A 21,820-nucleotide genomic window follows, 5' to 3' on the forward strand; every position below is an offset into this window, starting at 1 on the left:
GATTGTGATGTTCGGTGAGAGCTCCGGATGCCCCACCTCACTGCAGCATGATTCACGGTGACTGCACATAGTGGAAACTAAAAGCCCATTAGTGTTAGCAAAACAGCTCAAAGAAGCAGCGTTGAGTTGGCTGAAGATACTGTTAAGGTCTCCTAAACACCTGTGTTTATTTTGTATGTGATGGTTTTAAACATAACCACTTATTTCTTAACTGTATCCTCTAGAATGGCACACTTTTCATTGTTTTTCTCAGGCACATAACCTGGAAATAGGAACTGTTTTTTTTAATGATTTTACTAAACTGCTAGCTATCTGAATAGATGATTTCAGAGATTTTTATGTTTAAAAAGTTTCATAAAAGATAAATTGTGTCCATTTGTAATAATCACAAATAAGTACTTCAAGTGCATACACTTAAACACATATCATATAAGAGTTATTTCATAAAATCATAGACTCAAAAGGATCTCAAAGTTTTGCTTGCTCAACTTTTCTTAAAATCCCTCAACAATTTCTTCTCCATCATTCCTGGAAAGTGTTTACACAGTCTCTGCTTTATGGTCATTAGTACCAAGAAATTTATCTCATAAGGCAATCTGATAGTTACAAGTTGTTTATAAATTAATTTTTTTTAACGAAAATACGATACAAAATTAAAATTTGTTTACTTCACTTCATCTTACTTTTAGCTTTCCTTTTAAAGCTGTATCCCCACTACCTTTGAATCCTGTAAGTGGATTCCTGCTACATTTGAAACAGCAATGAGAAATCCTCACTAGAATTGTATTCCTCAAATGTGGCAACTAAGAGTGTCATTTTTTTTTTTGGTTGTTTCTGGGGGAAAAAGTCAGTAAATCCGTAATAAACTTTGCAGTACCCCAAGTGTTGGCTTCTATAGCCTGCTTACTGGCCATACCCCATGTCCTCAAGCACAGACCTAATGCACACTGAGGTGGTATCGGCTGTAAGTCTGTGGGTAAGTCTCTTATTTCACTAGCACGTAGTTCACAGGCTACCAAGTTCTGTTCATTTTATATTGAGTCACCTGTCTAACAGAAATCATACACCAATAAGACACTGAATGCATTTTTTCTTTCTTTTTAGACTTGTTTTCCATCTAGTGATCTGGTACTTTCTATTTGGAGAGCTTCTACTTGTATACTCTGCTTATCATCATACGTAGACGTGTAATCAGACATAGAACATGTGAATATAACACATTTGTCTATGTTTCTCAAATTGCCTTTTAGAGTCTACTTTTCAATTACTTTTTAAAGTAATGTTGTGCCTGCATGGATTTGTGATATGTACAGTCCACATAATACATTGTTGCTTCAACTCTTGTGTCTTTCCCTTTTGGTAATGTGTGGGTTCTCAGCCTGACACCCTTAGGTTGACAGAGTTGAACCTGAGTCTAGGCCCAGGTCTGACATTGCTTGTGCTTACCCTTCTCTGCAGATACTCCGTGAGCACAAAGCAGTCATCATTCAGAAGTGGGTCCGGGGCTGGCTGGCTCGCACCTACTACAAGAGGAGCATGCACGCCATCATCTACCTGCAGTGCTGCTTCCGGCGCATGATGGCCAAGCGTGAGCTGAAGAAGCTGAAGATCGAGGCCCGCTCCGTGGAGCGCTACAAGAAGCTCCACATCGGCATGGAGAACAAGATCATGCAGCTGCAGCGCAAAGTGGACGAGCAGGTGTGTTTAAAGCAGGAACCCCGGAAGTGCAGCTTGCCTAGATCCACTGGGTCATCTTCAGCATCGGCTCTTCTTGACTCTCCCTTTAGTAATAATGATAAGTAATAATGGTAGAAAGGAGTGTGGAAATAGTGATGAGCTCATAGGCAAGAGTATAATTGCAAGGACTAATAGCAGAAAATAATTTTTGAGAACACAGCCAGATCTACTAGCGCTCCAAACTGTTAGGACTGAGAGTCATATTGTATTTTATACTTTACGAAGCTCTTTCATCTTTATCATTCATTTGCGTATATTATAGTGTCCCTTTTGCAGATGAGTTGTTTAGCATTGAGATGGCAAAAGAATTAGGAAGATGTCCATGCTTCTGAGGAATCTACAGTCTATTTGCAGAGACAAAAGTTTGATTTCTTAGAGATAATTACTAAGGAATATTTTACACATGCAAATGATATATAGGTTATTAGTAATACATAAATACTAAGAAGGACATAGAAAAACAGAAAACAGAATGAAATAGGATTCATCAGAAAGGCTTTTGGAGAGGGAGGAGGAGTTTTGGGATGGTAAACAAGAAGATTTGAAAGGAACTTGTGGTTTTGAGGCTATTTTATTATTCTGATGCATCACTGGCTAGCACAAGGCTTTCAATACACACTGATTTGTTTTTAAAAGCAAGTATAGATTTTCCTATTTCTGGATTAAGAATCAGGAAAGACAATTTACTGTGGTAACTCACCATGTAACTGTGAGAAAATCACATGTAGCTCATCATGTGAAACAGAAATAATTGTGCCTGTTTGCTTTTCTCTTTATATCACTTAAAAAGGTACTGATTGTGTTACTCTAAGTGTTGGGGTACTTTGGTTAGATACTGTATCAGTGCTATGATGATATCTTATGAAGATGAGGAATAGGCATGATTTTCTCACTAAATACCTTTGATGACGTCTATCCTTATTGTTACTTATGTGTGCATTTAAAGAACAAAGACTACAAATGCCTCATGGAGAAACTGACCAATCTAGAAGGCATATACAACTCTGAGACTGAGAAACTACGAAGTGACTTAGAACGTCTTCAGTTAAGTGAGGAAGAAGCTAAGATTGCCACCGGGCGGGTCCTCAGTCTGCAGGAAGAAATTGCCAAGCTCCGGAAAGACCTGGAACAAACTCAGTCAGAGAAAAAATCCATTGAGGAGCGTGCTGATAGATACAAACAAGAAACTGAGCAGGTAGGAACTAATGTTCATATCCTCATCTACTGTTTTCACAGAGAAAATGTGCTGTCATCTAGACCTGGCCCCGGTGGCTCAGTGTCGGTGTCAATCAAAAGTAAAATACATATTTTGATTGGTTTTGATTGGTTTGATTGATTACTGTTCATTATTAGTGTTTCCTCCAAGAGTTTCTTCTATATGATGTATGAGTCTTTTAGTAGAACCTTTTGACTCTGATAAGAACAGGGGAAAGCACTATTATAAGAGAGAATTAATGGCCAGTAACCTTCTATCCACTTTTTTTCTTTGAATACATAGATTTGGATGGAGTGTGCACTCTTTTTTCCTTCAGTAAGTTTAATGTGATTAAGAAGTAAATCAGGAGGGGAGGGTGTAGCTCAATTGGTAGAGCACATGCTTAGCATGCACAAGTTCTGGCGTTCAATTCCCAGTACCTCCATTAAGTAAATAAATAAATAAACAAACAAACCTGATTACCTCTCCCCTCAAAAAAAATTTAAAAAAAAAGAAGTAAATCAAACAATGAACTGTCAATAGCTGGTTGTAGAGATCTTTATGGAAACCTGCATTAAGTCTGTTTTAAGAAGTCTGAGAGGAAAACATCCAATGTCTGCACACTGATCATAGCCAAGAGCTGCTATGCAGATAGAACAGTAACAACAACAAAGATGCTTACCGATTGATCGATGCTTCCACACTACAAATTTGTATTAACTTATGTCAAAACTTTATTAAATCCAGAAAACAGTGAGTTTCTCAGGCAGTAATGAAATGTATTATTTAAACAAAATAAAAGTACTTCAACATAAGGCTTACTGGATAAAAGTAAGAGATTTTCAGAGGTTCCACTAGTATTGCCATCTTTAAAGAAAACAGAGTTGACTCTGTTGGCTGTAACTACTGGCGAGAATCCCAGTGTGCTTTTTCTCTATTGACTTCTGAACCTTGGCAGCAGCATATACAGTGAGAACCTCAGAAGGAGCTCAGACACAATTCAGGTGGGATAGTGTAGCTAATAGAATTGTAGTCCTTCCATGGATTTCAGGACCATGATGAAATAATCCCTCCTGTATCTCTGGCAGATCTGGGCTCTGCATATGGAAACAACAGTGCTGTTAATATATATTCTTTTGACATGGCAAGCTTGTTCTATCAGAATTCATATATGCATCCAATGGGATATTTTTGAAGTTTAATATCTCTTTCTCTCTCTCTCTCTCTTTTTTTTTTCTTCCATTTCCTGAGTCCCTGGAAGCTTTCCAGAGTTTTCTGAAACTAGAATATTTAAGCTTGGTGGAAATATTCTCTTTTCGTCTTCAAAGTCAAGTTCATACCTTTCTAGTCGGATAGAGTAGCATACACGAACAGATTCAGATTTCTCCTTTCTTTTTACCTTATTATCTTCTGCTTTCTTACAGATAGCTGTAGGCAGTACCATTAATCCTTTTAGATGGATTATGGTAATGAGAAAGAATGAAAAATTTTCACTGAATGAGAGCCAGTATCATGGTCAGGAAAGCTGCACTGCCCATCAGCCTGATCAAGGAGCCTAGAAAGCCCACTGGAACTGTGGTTCTTAACCAGGAGTGTATCAGAATCTGCTGGAGAGCTTTTTAAGAGACACCTACCCAAGCTCTGGGAGTGTCGGCTAAATACATGTATTTTGGAAAAGCACCACAGGTGATCAGTTGCATACCCCTGACAAAGAGTAGCTTCTCTCTAGAGCACACAGTGAACTCAGCCTTCCTGCTGAGAGCAGATGTTGAGACCGTATCAGTACGGAGGGAAGAGACTGGACCGTCCGGAGAAACACCTCCTGCCTGACTTCTGCTGTGGCACCGTGCTGTAATCTAAGTTCCCTGTGCTTCAGGGCTCTTTCATCACGGAGCCTGTTTCTCTGTCTCTCAACTCCTGACACTTTCTTTTTATTACTAAAGTAGTTGCTTTAAGAGTGCCTTGAACTTGTGCTTAGAGAAAGGAATTCAAATTTCACTTTGTAACAAGCACACGTTATATCCAGGTGAGCTGTATGAATTAGAGCTTTGCAAAGTTACCTTTGGTTTTGATTTTTACTTCCTGAGACTCCTTATCCAACCAGGAACTAGAAAGTTACAGGTCAATGCTTTTTTTTCAATAGTGGTAAAACTATGCCTATTTGTAACATAAAATTTCCTATTTTAAATGTTTTTAAGTCTACAGTTCTGTGGCATTAAGTTTATTCACATTGTTTTAAGGTCATTGCTTAAATGTGGAATAAAAGGATTAATTTACAACCTAGCAAAACTCTTAAAAGGAAATGAAAGTGAAATTCTCTTTCTCAGGACAGAGAGCAGGGAGCTTCAGGAGGTCTTCAGTGAGTTTCCAGAACTGAAATGCCTTTCATATTTTTCTTAACCTCAGTAATCTCTCTGCTTGAATCGTGGGTACGCATAAACTTTGTGTTATGCTGTTGAGGTGAGAAGACCATATCACTGCTTCAAGAGCAACTGCTAACTAGGTGCCAGGCAATTGCTAAATACTCAAGGTACAAAGTAAAACAACAACAGCATTATCTCTGTCTTCCAGGAATTTCTTGTCAAGGAAGTAAAAGTAAATCATTTATAAGGGCAATAAAGAGGCATATACAGGGTCCTGTAGTAGCCCAAAGGAGAGACGTGGAGTTAGAGGGAATTCCAGGGAAGCTTCCTGGAGCGGGTAATGCTCGAACCAAGTTTGGAGGGTGGCTAGACATAACTAGGCAAAAAAGTGAGACATTGAGATGTGGAAGGAAGAAGTGACAGCTGTGTGGTCTTTGTATTTAGCATCGGGCTCCCTCTGTCTATGGCAGCCACCTCAGTATATTGTTTCATTTTGTAGCTGGTATCCAATCTGAAGGAAGAAAATACTTTGCTGAAGCAGGAAAAAGAGGCTCTCAATCACCTCATTGTGGAGCAGGCTAAGGAGATGACAGGTAAGGCTCATGTGGGCCCAACCTACTATGCTCCAGCCAACCTCAGACCAAAGGTGTATAAGTTACTACTTTGCTTAGGGCTTATATATTTTTAAAAATTGAGGCTATCATCAGCAAATTTTCAGAGTTCCAGGAGGCAAGCACTCCAAATATTTGGTTGAATTAGTTGGTGAACTTGTAAATCTGGTCTCCTTATGTACAAATGTGAATTCATGTTTAGTCAGTATCGTATGTAACTTTAAAAAAATTAATTATTCTGTATATATGATTTATTAGTTATGGCTTATAGGAATCCTGTTGATTGAGGACAAATTCTTGAGCTAATATGTATATGTATATGTATATGAGTATATGCATCTGTATGTATTATTTATTTTGCTAAACCAATGAATATTACTTCCTCAAGATCAATCACTCTTTGCCACCTTAAAAAAAGACACTAATAGATGTGGACATTTACTTTATTTGCTATTTGTAGGATAAATTAAAATGATGATAATTTATGAACATATACAGAAACACAGGATAAGAAGATATATCTAAACTACAGTATTTGGTGGCAGCAATGAAAAGGAGAAGATGGATAAGAGTGAAAAGAATCAATAGATTGTTATCATTTTTGATGTATTCAAAAAAGGAGAAAAAATTTTCTAAAGTTTTGAGATGAGTTATCAAAACAGTAATATTGTGTTATTAGTAATAAGGAAATTGAAGGAAACATGTCTCTGTTTATGAGACAAATTAGTGAGATCAGTTGTTAGAGTTAAAATTTGAATGTCATCTAGGGCCTCCAGATAGAGGTGGTCTGAAAGTAAACTGAGATTAATGAGAGAGTCCTCTGTGTTTTCCCCCACCCTGCCCCTTCCTTCCAGTTAAAGGGAATACAATGGAGGAAAGACAAGAGAACCTGGAATTAAGCCTTACAGGATGACCATAAGTAAGGGATAAGGTGAAGAAAAGGAGCCAGAAAAGAAAATTAAGAGGGAAGGAGAGAACAGTCATTGAAGACATGAAAGGAAGGCTGCTAGGAGGCAGAAATGCAATGGAAAACTCCAGAATGATGAGAATTCTTCTAGGAAAATAGAAAATGTTATTTGATACTGAATGATAAGAACAAAGAAAATAACAGTGGATTTGCCTAGGGAAAGTTTGTTGGTAGCCTTAGGCAGCTTCTACAAACTGATGAGAGTAAAAGGCAACTTGTGGAATGTTATACAGAGAAGAAAATTCTTCATTTATTTATTTACAAGTTATTAAAGCCCTAGGGTAGGGAAACACTGTGGTGGGCACCAGGGAGGCAGTTGTGACAAGCCACTTGGCAGCCCTTGACCTCATGGAGCTGACAGAGAAAGAAATGGTGCAGCAAGAGACGCAGGCAAGGCAGATTAAGACATAGCCACAAAATATGAGAGTAAAATGGGCCATAGTGGCAGGAAGCTTAGTATTTATAAATGTGACTGGGTCAGCTCATTGAGATAAAACATACAGCTGAGATTTAAGGCTCTTTTACTTTGCTTGATCTGCAATCAGGGGCTAATCTCCAATCTCCAGGTGACGTCCTATATAAGTGCAAGCCCCTGGCAACAGAGAGGGCAGGATGGGGTGAGTAAATGCAAAAATCAGGTTCGCCAGCAACACAGGAGAAGTAACACAGAGGACCAGGCATAGGAGGGAGAATCAAGGGAGTAATAGGACAATGAGGGAGTTCACAGTGTTGGAAAATTCTAAGATAAAACCCAGGGAATGAGGTGAGTGGGAAGACTCTGCAGAGTAGGACAGCGAGGTCCACTGAAATGTCACCACTCCCTCGGAGACTTGAGGAACATCTCTGACTTTTTGACAGAGTACACTAATTTGGCCAAAAGAATTCTATGAATAACCCGAAACAATACTACTGGAATGAAATATATATACTTTAGTTACTGGGTGATGACAAGTGGAAGTTTATCAAGGATGTGCTGTAACCAGTGAATGAACTAGTGGCACTCAGTCTGTAGTACATGGAAGAACTCAATAGATGATTGTTGTTGTTATTAATAAATTATTTTATTTTTCGGTTATGGTATTTTCTCTTTACCTGCCTCCACTAAGACACTTCACAGATCACGGTGGTGCTCAGAGTAGCACTCCTTGCAGAGAAATTGAAAGTCAGTGTCTATGTTTGTACTCATGTGTTCTGTGGAGCCATCTTTGGTATGCTTTTCCCTCTCCTTTCTTTCAGAGACTATGGAGAAGAAGCTAGTAGAAGAAACAAAACAACTGGAACTTGATCTTAATGATGAAAGGCTGAGATATCAGAACCTTCTGAATGAGTTCAGTCGCTTAGAAGAACGATATGATGACCTCAAGGAAGAGATGACATTGATGGTGGTGAGTCCAAGAGTTTTGTTCCTTTTTTTTTAATGAAAATTTTAAACATATACAAAAGTAGACAGAATAGTAAAATGAACCCTCATGTATGCCATGTACCCAAAATGGTTAGTACATTTCTGCTCCTCATTCTACCCACAATCCCATGCCACCCAATGGATTGTTTTAAAGCAGATCTGGAAGTCAGATCACTTTATTCATAAATGTTTTGTAAACTCAAACACTTTGAAGACTGGACTAAAAGATAGTATAAAGTCAATATACTGGTTTGTTTTATTGAATGATTTAATGTAAAATTTGCCTATAAAGGAAATATTTATATAAGCAAGTATCTTCTCTAATAGTTTTTATAATTTCAAAGACATATCCCTACAAAAAGAAAATTTCAGCCTTTATTCATAATATTATGTTCTCCATTTCGAGGACTCTCCTACATCTACCAAAGTACCTTTTGTACTTTTTAATAGTTCTGCACACCCTCCCTGTTCCATTCATCCTACTATCTGGAAACGAAGAGTTCTCTAGCTCCCTTGTTCCTACAACTATCGGACTTAAACATAACCTAATGGCACAAATGGCCAGAAATGCTCTGAAATATCTGTTATAAAAAGCAAGATAATTTGGAGCAATATAGCCAAGATGGCGGAATAGGAAGACCCTGAGCTCAACTGCTTCCACAGGCACACCAAAGTTGCAACTATTTATGGAGCAACTATAGGTAAGAATGACCTGAAGACTAGCAGGAACTATTTCACACAACTAAATATATAAAAAAAGGAAACACAACAAGATGGGAAGAAGGGGTGGAGACAAAGTGTAGTCAGGACCCACACCCCAGATAGGTGACCTCAAACAGGAGGATAAACACAATTACAGAGGTTCTTCCCAAGGAGTGAGGAGTCTGAGCCCCACATCATGCTCCCCAGCCCTAGGGTCCTGCAGCAGGAAGACAAGTCCCCAGATGCCTGGCTTTGAAGGCCAGTGAGTCTTGTGTGCAAGAAAGCCAGAGGGCTATAGGGAATGGGCTCTGCTCAGAAAGTGCTCACACAAAATCTCACACACTCCAAGACCCAGTGCAGAGGCAGTAATTTGAAAGGAGCCTGGGTCAGACCCCCTTTGTAACCTTAGAGAGCCTTCTGCAGGGCATGAGGCCACTGTTGCTCGTACTGGGGACATAGACACTGGCTGCAGCCATTTTTGGGATCTGCATCCATGAAGGACATTGCTGCTGGCAAGTGCCATCTTGGAGTCCTCCTGCTTGCCAATTAGTGCCAGAGGCTTGCCCTCTCACAAGTGGGCTGGCACCAGCCCCAGGTCCTTTTGAGCCCCCCATCCAGCTGCCCTTGAAACTGGCCCACCTATCAGTAAGCCAAGATCAGCCTTGAGACACATCCTCAGCCATGAAGCCTGCCACATGAGGACACAGACCTGCCCACCAGCTGGCTGGCAGTCACCACGCAGGGCAGGAGCTGGCAGCCAACCGGGCTGGAAGCCAGCCCAACCTACCAGCGCATCCACGAAGTCATCCCTGCCACAGCAGAAGGGCCCGTGCAGCCCACGTAGGGGGCACCCCTAGAGCATACAGATCTGGTGACTAAAAGGGAGTGTGCAACTGGGGCCCATAGGATGTCTCCTTCATAAGGCCATTTCTCCAAGATCAGAAACCATAAACAATCTACCTAATACACAGAAATAAACATAAATAATAGGCAATCTGAGGAGATGGAGGAGTATATTCCAAATGAAGGAATAAAACAAAACCCTAGAAGAGGAACTAGGTGTAATGGAGATAAGCAATCTGCCCAATGAAGAGTTCAAGGTAATGATCACAAAGATGGTCAATGAATTCAGGAGAAGAGTGAATGAACCACAGTGTGAAGTTTGACAAAGAGTTAGAAAATATAAAGAAGAATCAAACAGAGCTGAAAATACAGTAACTGAAATTTTAAAAATACACTAGAAGGAATCAACAGTAGGTTAGATGGTACAGAGATGGATTAGTGAACAGGAAGACAGAGTAGTGGGAATCACTAATTCAGAACAACTGAAAGAAAAAAGAATTTTAAAAAATGAAGATAGTTTAAGAGAGATCTCTGGGACAATATCAAGTATAACAACATTTGCATTATAGAGATCATAGAAGGAGAAGGGAGAAAGGGGCAGCAAACTTATTTGAAGGAATAATGGCTTAAAACTTTTCTAACCTGGGAAAGGAAACAGGTATCCAGGTCCAGGGAATAAAGAGAGTCTCAAAGTAGATCAACCCAAAGAGGTCCACACCAAGACACATTATAATTAAAATGGTAAAAATTATAAATTTAAATTAAAGAGAAAATCTTCAAAGCAGCAAAAGAAAAGCACCAGTTACATAAAAGGGAAATCCCATAACGCCATCAGCAGACTTTCAGCAGAAATTTTGCTGCCCAGAAAGGAGTGGCACCATATATATTCAAAATGATAAAAGCGAAAAATCCTACAACCAGAAATACTCTACACAGCATGGCTATCATTCAGATTTGAATGAGAGACAAAAAGAGTTTTACAAACAAGCAAAAGCTGAAGGGTTCAGGACTACTAAACCAGCTTTACAGGAAATGTTCAAAGGACTTCTCTAAGCAGAAAAGGCCACAACTAGAAATATGGAAATTATGCAAGGAAAAATCTCACTAGTAAAGGTAAACATATAGTTTGGTAGTAGGCCAACCACATATAAAGCTCATAGGAAGGTTAAAATACAAAAGTAGTAAAATCATCTATATCCACAGTAAGTAGTTAAGAGATACACAAAACAAAAAGAAGTAGAATAGGATGCCAAAAACATTAATTGTGGAAGGGGGAATTAAAACTGCATGGTTGTTACAATGTGTTTGAACTTGAGATCATCAAATTTAAATAATCACATATGTGATATTATTATTATTATCATCATTATTATTATATGTTGTCTGTGTGAACCTCATTGTAACCACAAACATATAATAGATAGATACACACACAAAAAGAAACATATAGCACTATAGATAGTCATCAAGTCACAAAGGAAAAGAGCAAAAGAAAGGATCAAAACAAAAACAACAACAGAAAACAACTAACAAAATGGCAATAGGTACATACCTATCAATAATTACTTTCAATGTAAATAGACTGAGTGCTCTAATCAAAAGACATAGAGCCGCAGAATGGGTAACTTTTGACAAAATTCAACATCCATTTATGATTAAAAAACACTCAACAAAGTGGATATAGAGGAAACCTACCTCTACATAATAAAGGTCATGTATGACAAACGTACTGTCAGCATCACACTGAATGGTGAAAATCTGAAAGCATTTCTAAGATCAGGAGCAAGACAAAGATGCCCATTCTTGCTACTTTTATTCAACATAGTGTTGGAAGTCCTAGCCACAGCAATTAGAGAAGAAAAAGACATAAAAGGAATCCAAATTGGAAAAGAAGAAGCAAAACTGTCACTGTTTACAGGTGATATGATACCATATATAGTAAATCCTAAAGACACCACCAAGAAACTATTAGAACTTATAAACGAATTCAGTAAAGTTGAAGGATACAAAATTAATATACAGAAATCTGTTGTGTTTCTGTACATTAATAAAGGAACTGTCAGAAAAAGAAATTTAAAAAATCCCATTTACAATCACATCAAAAACAATAAAATACCTAGTAATAATTTCAACTAAGGAGGCAGAAGACCTATACTTGGAAAGCTGTAACACACTGATGAAAGAAATTGAAGACCACGCAAACAAATGAAAAAATAAACTGTGCTTGTAGATACTGTGCTCTTGGATTGGAGGAAATAATATTGCTAAAATGACAGTACTCCCCAAGGCAATCTACAGATTCAGTGTGATCCCTGTCAAAGTACGAATGGCATTCTTCACAGAACTAGAACAAGTAACTCTAAAATATGTATGGAGACACAGAAGACCCCAAACAGCCAAGACAATCTTGAGAAAGAGAAACAAGACAGGAGGTATCATGCTGCCTGGTTTCAAACTGTATCACAAACTTACAGTCATCAAAACAGCATGGTCCTGGCACAGAGACATCAACCAATGGAACAGAATAGAGCCCAGAAATGAACCCACAGTTACACTGTCAGTTAATCTACAATGGAGGAGGCAAGAAAATACAAGGGGGAAAGACAGTCTCTTCAATAAATGGTGTTGGAAAAGCTGGACAGCTACATGCAAAAGAATTAAATTGGACTCCTTTCTCACACTGTTTATAAAAATAAACTCAAAATAGATTAAAGACCTAAAATGTAATAAGATCTGAAGCAATAAAACTTTTAGAAGAAAACATAGTACATTCTTTGACATGTGTCTCAGCAATATTTTTGTGTATCTGTCTCCTCAGACAAGGGAAACAAAAACAAATATAAAGAATAAAAATACTGGGGCTACACCAAACTAAAAAGTTTTTTTCACGTGAAAGAAACTATCAACAAAATGAAAAAGCAGCCTACTGAATCAGAGAACATATTTGCAAACAATATATCTAATAAGGAGTTATTATCCAAAATATACAAAGAACTCGTACAACTCAAATCAGAAACAAATGACCTGATTAAAAAATGAATAGAAAATCTGAATAGACATTTTCCCAAAGAAGACATACAGATGGCCAACAGACCACATGAAAAGATGTTCAACATTGCTAATCTTCAGGGAAATGTAAATTAAAAACACAATGAGATATTACTTCACACCTCTCTGAGTGGTTATTCTTAAAAAGACAGCAAATAACAAGTGCTGGCAAGGATGTAGTAAAAAGGGAACCCTCATGCACTGCTGTTGGAAAAGCTGCCCCTGGAGTCTGGCTTCCTTGTGGTTGTACAGATGGGTTTATTTTCTATAAGCCTGGATGTTGGGAGGAAAGAGGCAAAGAAGCACTTTGTGGCTTCTGGCTCTTTTCCTGCACCTGGGAAGGAGTCAAGGAAAGTGGACAGATCAGAAAGATCAGAGGCCTTTCTGAAGCTCTCAGGATTTGTAACCTGCAAGATCCAGGCCACTGAACCTCTCCACCTCTCCTGTTGGGGCTCTCTAGGAGTGAGGGGCTCAAACCCAGCCTTCTTATTCCTCTTCCTCCAAGTCATTCTCTAATCTCTTCTCCTACAGAAAGAAAAAGACTGTGATTCCTTATTCTGTTCCCCACAAGCTTTCTGAACACTAACTGATAGGTACTACATGTCATAAAAGTGTCACCTGGACTTTCTGAGTTAATAATCCAAGGATCTTCCCAGGATTCGTCAACAGCTTTCTTACCTCTCCTGCACGCTAATCCTTCCCACTGCTGACTCCAGAGATTCAACTTCCTGCATAAAACTAATAGAAATTGTAGTCACCTATGTGGGAACCCCTACCCCTCCTTTTATTTTAACCATTTATGCCCACATACAGTGCAGTAAAATGATTATGCTGGCGTTAGACATATCCTATGTTTTATCTGATTGCAACTCGGATGTCAGAGCTTGGATGTGGAGGCATCATACCTGTCTGTCACCCGGTGTGACTGGCCACTCACAACTTAAAAAACCCAAGGGGACTCTGCCAATGATCACAGATGGTTTTCATTCAAGCATTTCGCTTTGTGACTGTGCTCACCATGCCCTCCTGGTGCATCTTTCTCCTTCTTTGAGGAGCTCAGAAGGTGACTCTTCTGTAGGAGTTTGTCAAGATGGAGCAGACCATATGGGCATGAGAACAGCGAGTCAGTGAGTGGAGATTAGAACCAAGTTAAGGTGAACGCTGGCTTAACTATGCCTGGTTTAATTATTTAATTATGTTGTGTTAACTCTTTCTGGCTATTTATCTTGCAGAATGTGCCTAAGCCTGGACATAAGAGAACAGACTCCACCCACAGTAGCAATGAGTCCGAATACACCTTTAGCTCTGAAATTGCAGAAACAGAAGACATCCCATCAAGGACCGAGGTACCTTTGAGACACCTGTCAATAAAAGTAGGATGTGAGCATGCTGCTATTAACAGAGAACATTTCTATTCCAGAGAAGACCCCATGTGTCCATCAACATAACACTTGTTTTGAACTGCTTATTCTTCATAAATGACTTACAGGTGCTTAACTAGCTGTGTACATACACACTGATTGCATATATTTTTTGTCAGAAGACATTTTAATTTTGATTTTTAGTGTAATTTTGAGGACCAGATTTCCCCTTTTGCAACTCCCTTTTGCACCTTAACATATTCTATATGTAAAAAATATGGCCTGTCATGAATTTATTTCCGACCGAGGTAATTTATTTTAAAAGTAATCCCTTTGTCCTAGAATATTATAAGTACCAATGCCTAAGAGTTTAGCAAAACTGCTGCCTATCTGATGACAGTTTTTACCAACAAATTCCCTCCCACAAAAATGCATGAGAAACAGCTTATAAATCTGCCTTAGTGTTTTATGTTACATAGTATGAGATCAAAATGACACATTAATGTAACTCCAAGAGTCCAGTGACTTTGTTAGGTTGTTTCCAGACCAATTCTCTGATCTTCTTTTCAAATGTAATATTAGTTTCTGTAATAGGTAATTCAGGTACAACCCATCTATTTTTATGTCATATTCTTAGAAAATGGCCAAGTCAGGAAGAGACTGCTTCTGGCAGAACAGATGAAGAAAATTAAATGATTCTTTCCTTTCTTATCTTAGTTTAACTTAAGAATGAAAAGTTTCTCCATCTCATTTTGTTCATTTTTTAAAGAAGTGTCACATAGTTGGAACGTCATGTCATTGGAATCATACATACAAGAGGGCTGAGTTACTGGCCCGAGGTCACAGCTAGTAAGTGGCGGAGCCGGGATTCTAACTGAGGCTTGTCTCTTCAGACCTCCACACTCTCCCTCCTCCCACCCAGGGGGTCTACACTGCAGTCCTCCAGCCCCATTTCTGTCTGCAGCTGGCATTAGTTTGGGAACCATTGACACAGCAGTACGACCAGTGTGTAGCACGGCAAAGATTGTTCCAGTCATCTATTGCTGTGCAATAAACCACCCCTAATTTAGTGGTTTTACACTCTAGGAATTTATTATTGCTCACAATTCTTTGGGTTTTGACTGAGTGGTTCTTCTGCCCCCTATTCCCCCCTGCCCCATGGTGTTGATTGGAGTGCCTCCCTGCATTCAGCTGGGTGTGAGGTTCTCTTCCTTGGGCCTCTCCATGTGGGTCCCCTCTTCAGCAGTGTGGTGAGTGGGTTCTAAGGGTGAAAGGGCAGAAGATGCCAGGCCCAGAACTGGCACAGTGTCAGCTCTACCACATTCTATGGTCAAAGCAGAGTCCACAGCCAGCCCCCATTCAAAGGAGGGGAACAGACTCCAGCTCTTAATGAAAAGAAAGTCATTTGTGTTGGGAGGAATCGTTGGTGGCTGTCTTTGGAGGCTACCACACAATCAGACTTTGAAGATTTAAAATGATAACTTCTGAGCCTCTAGCGGATATGAAGGTTTTAGGGTTGCATTCTGTTTGTCTCAATTGGAGTGCTTACTCCCCGTAGTCCGAAGGAAGTGGGTTTATGAACTTTCCATGTCAGTGTAGCACCACTTGAGCAGCTCCTGCTTGGGAGGGAGAAGCCTGACAAAGAGGGTGTGTTTGCTGCGGATTGTGTTGTGTTGGACTCAGGGCAAAGAGGCCTCTTGTTGGTAGTTTTGATTGAGAATATTAATTTTTAAACTCAAAAACTCTTGCATGCTTTACCTAATATTTACTAGCAACATTTTTTTTTTGTCAGTTTCTGCTCTTTTCAAGTTTTCCTCAAATTCTTGCAGATTTGAGGGGAGGAGTAACTTTTCATTTCTAATTCTCACTTGTTTTCTGTTAAGTCTTTTTTCAAGTTAAGCGATAGATTAGAGTGAGATTTACTACATTTTTGTTTTTTTAAATAACGAAGTATGAATTTTACTCCAGAAATCACAGGCAGATCTTAGAGTGTTGTTACTGCCCTTCACACGCACTGACCACCAGCAGCAGGTCATGATCTGGAGGTCTTCTCTCAGTGATGAGGAAGGCTGTTCACCGAACTAGTCGTCCTGGTTCCTCGTGACTGAGTACATGCATCTGAGGTGGGGCTGGCTTTGGTTAGGAGTGCTGTCTTTACCGTGGGACAGATTACAGTAACTCTCTTCCTTGGAATGTGTCCATGATGTTAGCCTGAGTCTCTCTGTGTCTCAGTTTCCTCATCTGTGAGGCAATGGTGCTATTATTATCTTACTTTGTAAGAGTCTTTTGAAGATTGAATGAGTTAATTTTTACAAAACACTTGCAACAGTGACACATAGCAAGTGTTCAATAAGTAAATGTTTTTGCTCTGATGAACAGGCTTCCAGTGACCACGCTACAGTTCTGACTGGGCGTGGTCAGGAGCTGAAAGATGGAAATCTATACAACTGGTAATAGGGAAAGAGATTGATTCTCAAAAGGGAAGTTGGGCAGGAGAGATGAATCAGACTGCGACTGTGGCTGTGCCTTTGTACTTCTAATTACTTATGACCTCCAGGTTTGCATTTCTTCCTGCCCCTGCCTCTGAACCTGCCAGGTTTACAAATTGCCGCTTATAAACTAAAGGAAAACTTTCAATTCCTATGTGTAATATTCCAAAGAAACACTTTTAGAATCCAGTGCCAGGAAACTAAAGGAACCAGTCTTGTTTATGAATTGATTTCTTAAAAATTAAAATAGATAGGCAGTTTTGGGACACAGAATTCCAACCTCAGTCATGTAATAGTAACAGCAAAAAATAGCAAAATTTGGTGTTTAAAAAAAAAAAGAATTAATGTCTCTAGTTTTGCCAAACCCGTGGTTTGGCGTTCACAAGCCACGATGGTGCCTTCTTTGCTCCAGAGAAGTCCCTGGAGAATGCACCGACCAGCTCCTCCTGCTTTGCAGCCCTCCCACACCTCCAGCATCTTCGTGGTCTGATTCCTTTCTTGGAACCATTGCTTCTCCCTGCTCTGCCAGGCCCCTGTCTTAGTAGCACTAATTATCTCAGTTCTGCTTCTGCTCTCGAGCTCCCTCACACCTGTCAAATCCAGGGAAAGCATCGCTGCAACTTTCTCAGCTCTTGTTAGCAATGATCCTAGGATGACTGCCAGGCCTGTGGTGGTAATTTTATAAATACATTCTGTTATCTAACTGATTTTCCTCAAATGAAAGACTGTTGTTTTTTAGTTCAGCGAAAGCTCCACTTTCTTGGAAAAGCTCCAGATGATAAAGTCCTTAAAAAGGAAGGAAAATAAAACAAAACCCCAGACTCTTCTCTGAGCCAGATGGTCCAGTCTTCCTTCTCATGCATGTGGTGTAGAGGGCACAGTATCTATTTAACTGTACGTGTCATTAGGGATAAGAATGGTCACCATTCAGAGTACTCTTAAATCATTACCAATCGTTATGCCTCAAATAATTTTGCAGTTGTCAAGTGTTACAGTTTGTGTTCTGTCTCCTATCTTAATATTCCTATCTATAGAATTCTGTGCTTATCTATAGCAGTTAACCAATTCTTTATGTAGTATTAGCTGATATCTAAGGAGTCACCCCATTTTAATAAGAGGGTTCCTTTTTCAACAAAAATGCCCACTCACGGCTGAGAAGAATGATTCCCAAATGATGACAGTTTAGGTACAATGAGTGAACTACTATATTCATTCATAGGATGAAGGCTTCTATTATGGTATAAAAAGGGATTAAATAATTAAAAACTTCAGGGACACATCATTAATAGATGAACAAACATTAAAACACATTTGATGGAATGTTTACATTATAAATGAACTAAAATATAAGTATTTGTGGGATATATAGAAATGAGTTTTTACATGACTGAAATTCTGTAGTAATTTCATATTCAGGCCGGATGATACCTCTGTTCTGCTAAGTCAGGCCAGATTTTATGGTGAAGATCATATACCTAAACTTTTTCTTACTGTTGAGCATTACAAAAGTGGATGGTAAGAAAAAGTCCAGGTCTAACTAGCTTGTAGATAAGCGACCCTGACAGCCTATAAATGCCCCACTTCTTAGTTTAGTTCATTCTTCTTAGGTGTTTTTTCAGAACTTGAATAATACTGAACTTGGCCCTGCTAAGAGTTCACAAAAGACCAAAGAATGCTAATGAATATGCTAATTATTCAACCTCATCAAAAGGCAAAGAAATGTAAATGAAAACAATAATGAAATACCACTACTGATCTATCAGCTGAGCCTTTTTTTTTAATGGTAACAGTCATTGCTGTTCCAAGAAAGATGATGGTTGCTGATGCAAGTATAAACAGGCCCAACCAATTTCATATACTTAAAAATGTTAATGTTTAGATAGGTATGTCCTAGGATGTTTATTTTAACATATTTCAATAGCAAGAAATTAGAAACACTCTCAATGCTCATCAGTAAGATGAGCAAATGGTGGTACACATGTCAATACAGCCATTAAAAATTGTTTTCAAATATATTGTAAATTTGGAAAATAATTAGAATACAAACCTAATTTTAAAAGATAACACATAATTATGATGAAAATATTATTCCAGTTCTTTAAGTTTATAGGAAAAAGACTGGACAAACATTGTGGGTTTTCTCTGGATATGAGATTATACCTGCACTTTCCTTCTTTGTACTTTTCTTATTTCTTAAGTTTTCTATAAAAGCTTACTTTGCTTTTATGTCAGAGAAAGAAATTTTTTAAATTGACAATTGGATATATAATATTTACTGATCAGTTAAGAATTATACTTTGACCGTTTAATTAAATAAATAAGTTATTATTACCATTCTCTCTCTCTTACAAAAAGAGACTCTTTATCCTCTCCATTAAATCTAAAGATACAATTCTTTCTCTTCTTACCTTATTTAAAGTTCAGACCTGACGTAACAAGGTAAAACAATCATGACACGCTCAAAATGTCCATGATGGTGGTTAGTTTTTCATTCTACTTACCTTTGTTAGTGTATCTTTATCCTAATAGTTCTCACTGTGATTCTGTTTTAGAACCAATTAACATGCTTTTAAAATGCTACTCGGTTACCTTTCATTTTATTAAGGGCTATCTATGTTTTGTTTTTTTAGTTTTCTCTGTGTCTGACCTCAGGATATTTATGCTAGTATTTCACCTTTTCAAAAATAATTTTTCCTAATCACAAAACTAGTACATGCTCATTGTAAACAATTCAAATGTACAAATGTACAAAGTAGAAAGTGAAACTTTCCCACAGCACCTCCCATTATCTAAGATAACCATTGATGGCCTTCTAGATTTTTGTATGCCTTTTGCTAGTTATATTTAAGTCATGTGTTTTTTTTTAACAAAAATAAGATCATAATATAAATATTATACTGCAGCTTGTGTATTTCACTTAATACTTTTATCTAGAGCAATTTATGTACTCATGTAGATCCACCTCATTCTTTTTAACAACTATTAAGTATTTCAGAGTGTGACTATACCATAATTTATTTAAGCAGTTCTTCTATTGACCAACATTCAGGTTCTTTTCACTTTTTGGCAGTTACTAAAAATGCCGCAGTGAACACCTTTTCCCATATATTTTGTGTGTATTTGTGTATTTCTGTAGAATTGCTTCTTAAACAAAGATTGCTAGGTTAAAGGCTATACATACTTAAATCTTAACAAACACAGCTAACTTGCCTTTTTAAAAGGCTTACCTCTATTTCCAATAATATCATATAAGACAATGATACCAATACATGGCCTTATTAATCCTTTCAGTCTTTGCCAGTCTAATAAGGGAAAAGTAGTACATCACCATTGTTTAATTTGCATTTCTCCATTTATTAGCTGATTGGACATGTTACTTGTTTATTCTTTGGGCATTTCTATTTCTCCTGTAAGTTTGCCTGTTTCTCTGGCTGTTGATCATTTTCTCGTTGGCTTGTACATCTTCCGAATCATCTTGACCATTGTGATATCTGGGGTTTAGGAACCAAGTGAGAAGAAGGTGCCTCTGGACATGTCGTTGTTCCTCAAGCTCCAGAAGCGGGTCACAGAGCTGGAGCAGGAGAAGCAGGTGATGCAGGATGAGCTGGACCGCAAGGAGGAGCAGATGCTCCGCAGTAAGGCAAAGGTGCGTGGTGCTCTCCCACCCGCGGGCCGCGGCAAAGCGAGTTTTACGGTCTCTTCTTTAGTGGAAACTCAGTCTAGCAGTACTTCAGCCAAGCAGCATTTGGTTCAGGTGATGAGGGCTAAACTCTCCCCACTGTTTCTGCAGAGCAAGGAAATAGTCCAAGAGTAAAAATGTGACAATTAAAATATAACTACTTATTTACAAGGTTTTTTTAACTCTGTGTTTTTTCCTTAGGAAGAAGAAAAACCACAAATTAGAGGTGCTGAACTAGAATATGAGTCACTCAAGGTAATGGGAAGTTCCTGCCCAAGACTTGAATATCTTGTTTTGGCAAGAGACCCACTCAGTGCCTCTTTTTCTCAGAGAACGTCCTTAAGGCCACTGAAGGCCCTAGCTTAAGCCTTATTCAGGCATTACTTCTAGCCTTGATTTGTTTCCTTTTTTGGATTCTCTTTCATACAAGCTAGAGTTCAGTCTAAGCAGAAGAAGGAGCAGCAGCTGCCATTGGAGGCTAGAGAAGGTAGTAAAGGACATAGCCCCTAGTGTCAGACTGCCTGGGTTCAAATGCCAGATCTGCTGCTATGTAGCCTTATGGAAGTTATACATTCTCTCTGTGCCTTGGTTTTCTTATCTATACAATGGGAATAATGATAATATTTATCTCACAGAACTGTCTGTAGAATTATATGAAGTATTTCGTGTAAGCTACTTAAAACATTGCCCAGCACATACTAAGTACCCACCACATGTTGGCAGCTCTCATCGTCGTCCTTTTAAATACAAGCACTTTACATATATGCTTTAATTCTTAGCAACAATCCTGCGAGTAAGCATTCTACCCATTTTATAGATGAAGAAATTGACGCTAAAAAATTTAAGTAACTTACCTAAGGTGACCCCACTAGAAACTGACAGGAACAGGATTTGAACATCGGTTCCAAACCCCATGCTCTAACCACCAAACCCCAGTGAAACTATATGTCTGTAGAGAAAGATAGCTAGGTATTAGTTTGCAGAGAAGAAACATTCTAGCATACCTTTTAAAAAATAATTGGAGGGAGGAGGATGGAGGCAGGAAGTTGTATCTTCTTAATAGTTAAAGGCCAACATCTAACTGGACAGGGATGAGCTGCCGCTGTGTGACCAGAGCAGATGAGCACGGGAAAAGGCACTGGTTAGGAACAGTAGTTCCTGAAATACAAAGCATCTTGGGTAACATGAGAAATGTAGTTAAAGGGAGGAAAATAAAATGTCCCATCCCTTGATTCAGAGCAGGCTGTGCCCCACCTGGCTCCTTCTTCTGCTTTCCAGAATCAAAATTTTGAGCTCCTCGAAGTCTGAACTATCAGATTGTCAGCTATCAAGTCACCCCCAGCTTTAAGTTTCCTAGGTTACTAATGAGTTTATTAGTCTTAAATGTATTTTTCTCATATATTTTCTGTTCATGTCAATTTTT

At 38.6% G+C, this 21,820-nt stretch overlaps 1 protein-coding gene across 4 annotated transcripts in view; it reads left to right on the plus strand.

The window, feature by feature from the left end:
• Positions 1-21,820, plus strand: part of MYO5A (myosin VA) — a 168,275-nt gene that overhangs the window by 109,048 nt on the left and 37,407 nt on the right. For all 4 annotated transcript variants that reach the window (XM_072962395.1, XM_072962396.1, XM_072962397.1 and 1 more), the window contains exons 21-27: positions 1,459-1,698; positions 2,684-2,932; positions 5,795-5,888; positions 8,110-8,258; positions 14,101-14,214; positions 20,221-20,364; positions 20,599-20,652. In XM_072962395.1, the coding sequence (XP_072818496.1) occupies positions 1,459-1,698; positions 2,684-2,932; positions 5,795-5,888; positions 8,110-8,258; positions 14,101-14,214; positions 20,221-20,364; positions 20,599-20,652 (1,044 nt within the window). The remainder of the gene's footprint in view (positions 1-1,458; positions 1,699-2,683; positions 2,933-5,794; positions 5,889-8,109; positions 8,259-14,100; positions 14,215-20,220; positions 20,365-20,598; positions 20,653-21,820) is intronic.

The sequence above is a fragment of the Vicugna pacos genome, chromosome 6, assembly GCF_048564905.1.
Source record: "Vicugna pacos chromosome 6, VicPac4, whole genome shotgun sequence".
In the NCBI taxonomy this organism is placed as follows: Eukaryota; Metazoa; Chordata; class Mammalia; order Artiodactyla; family Camelidae; genus Vicugna; species Vicugna pacos.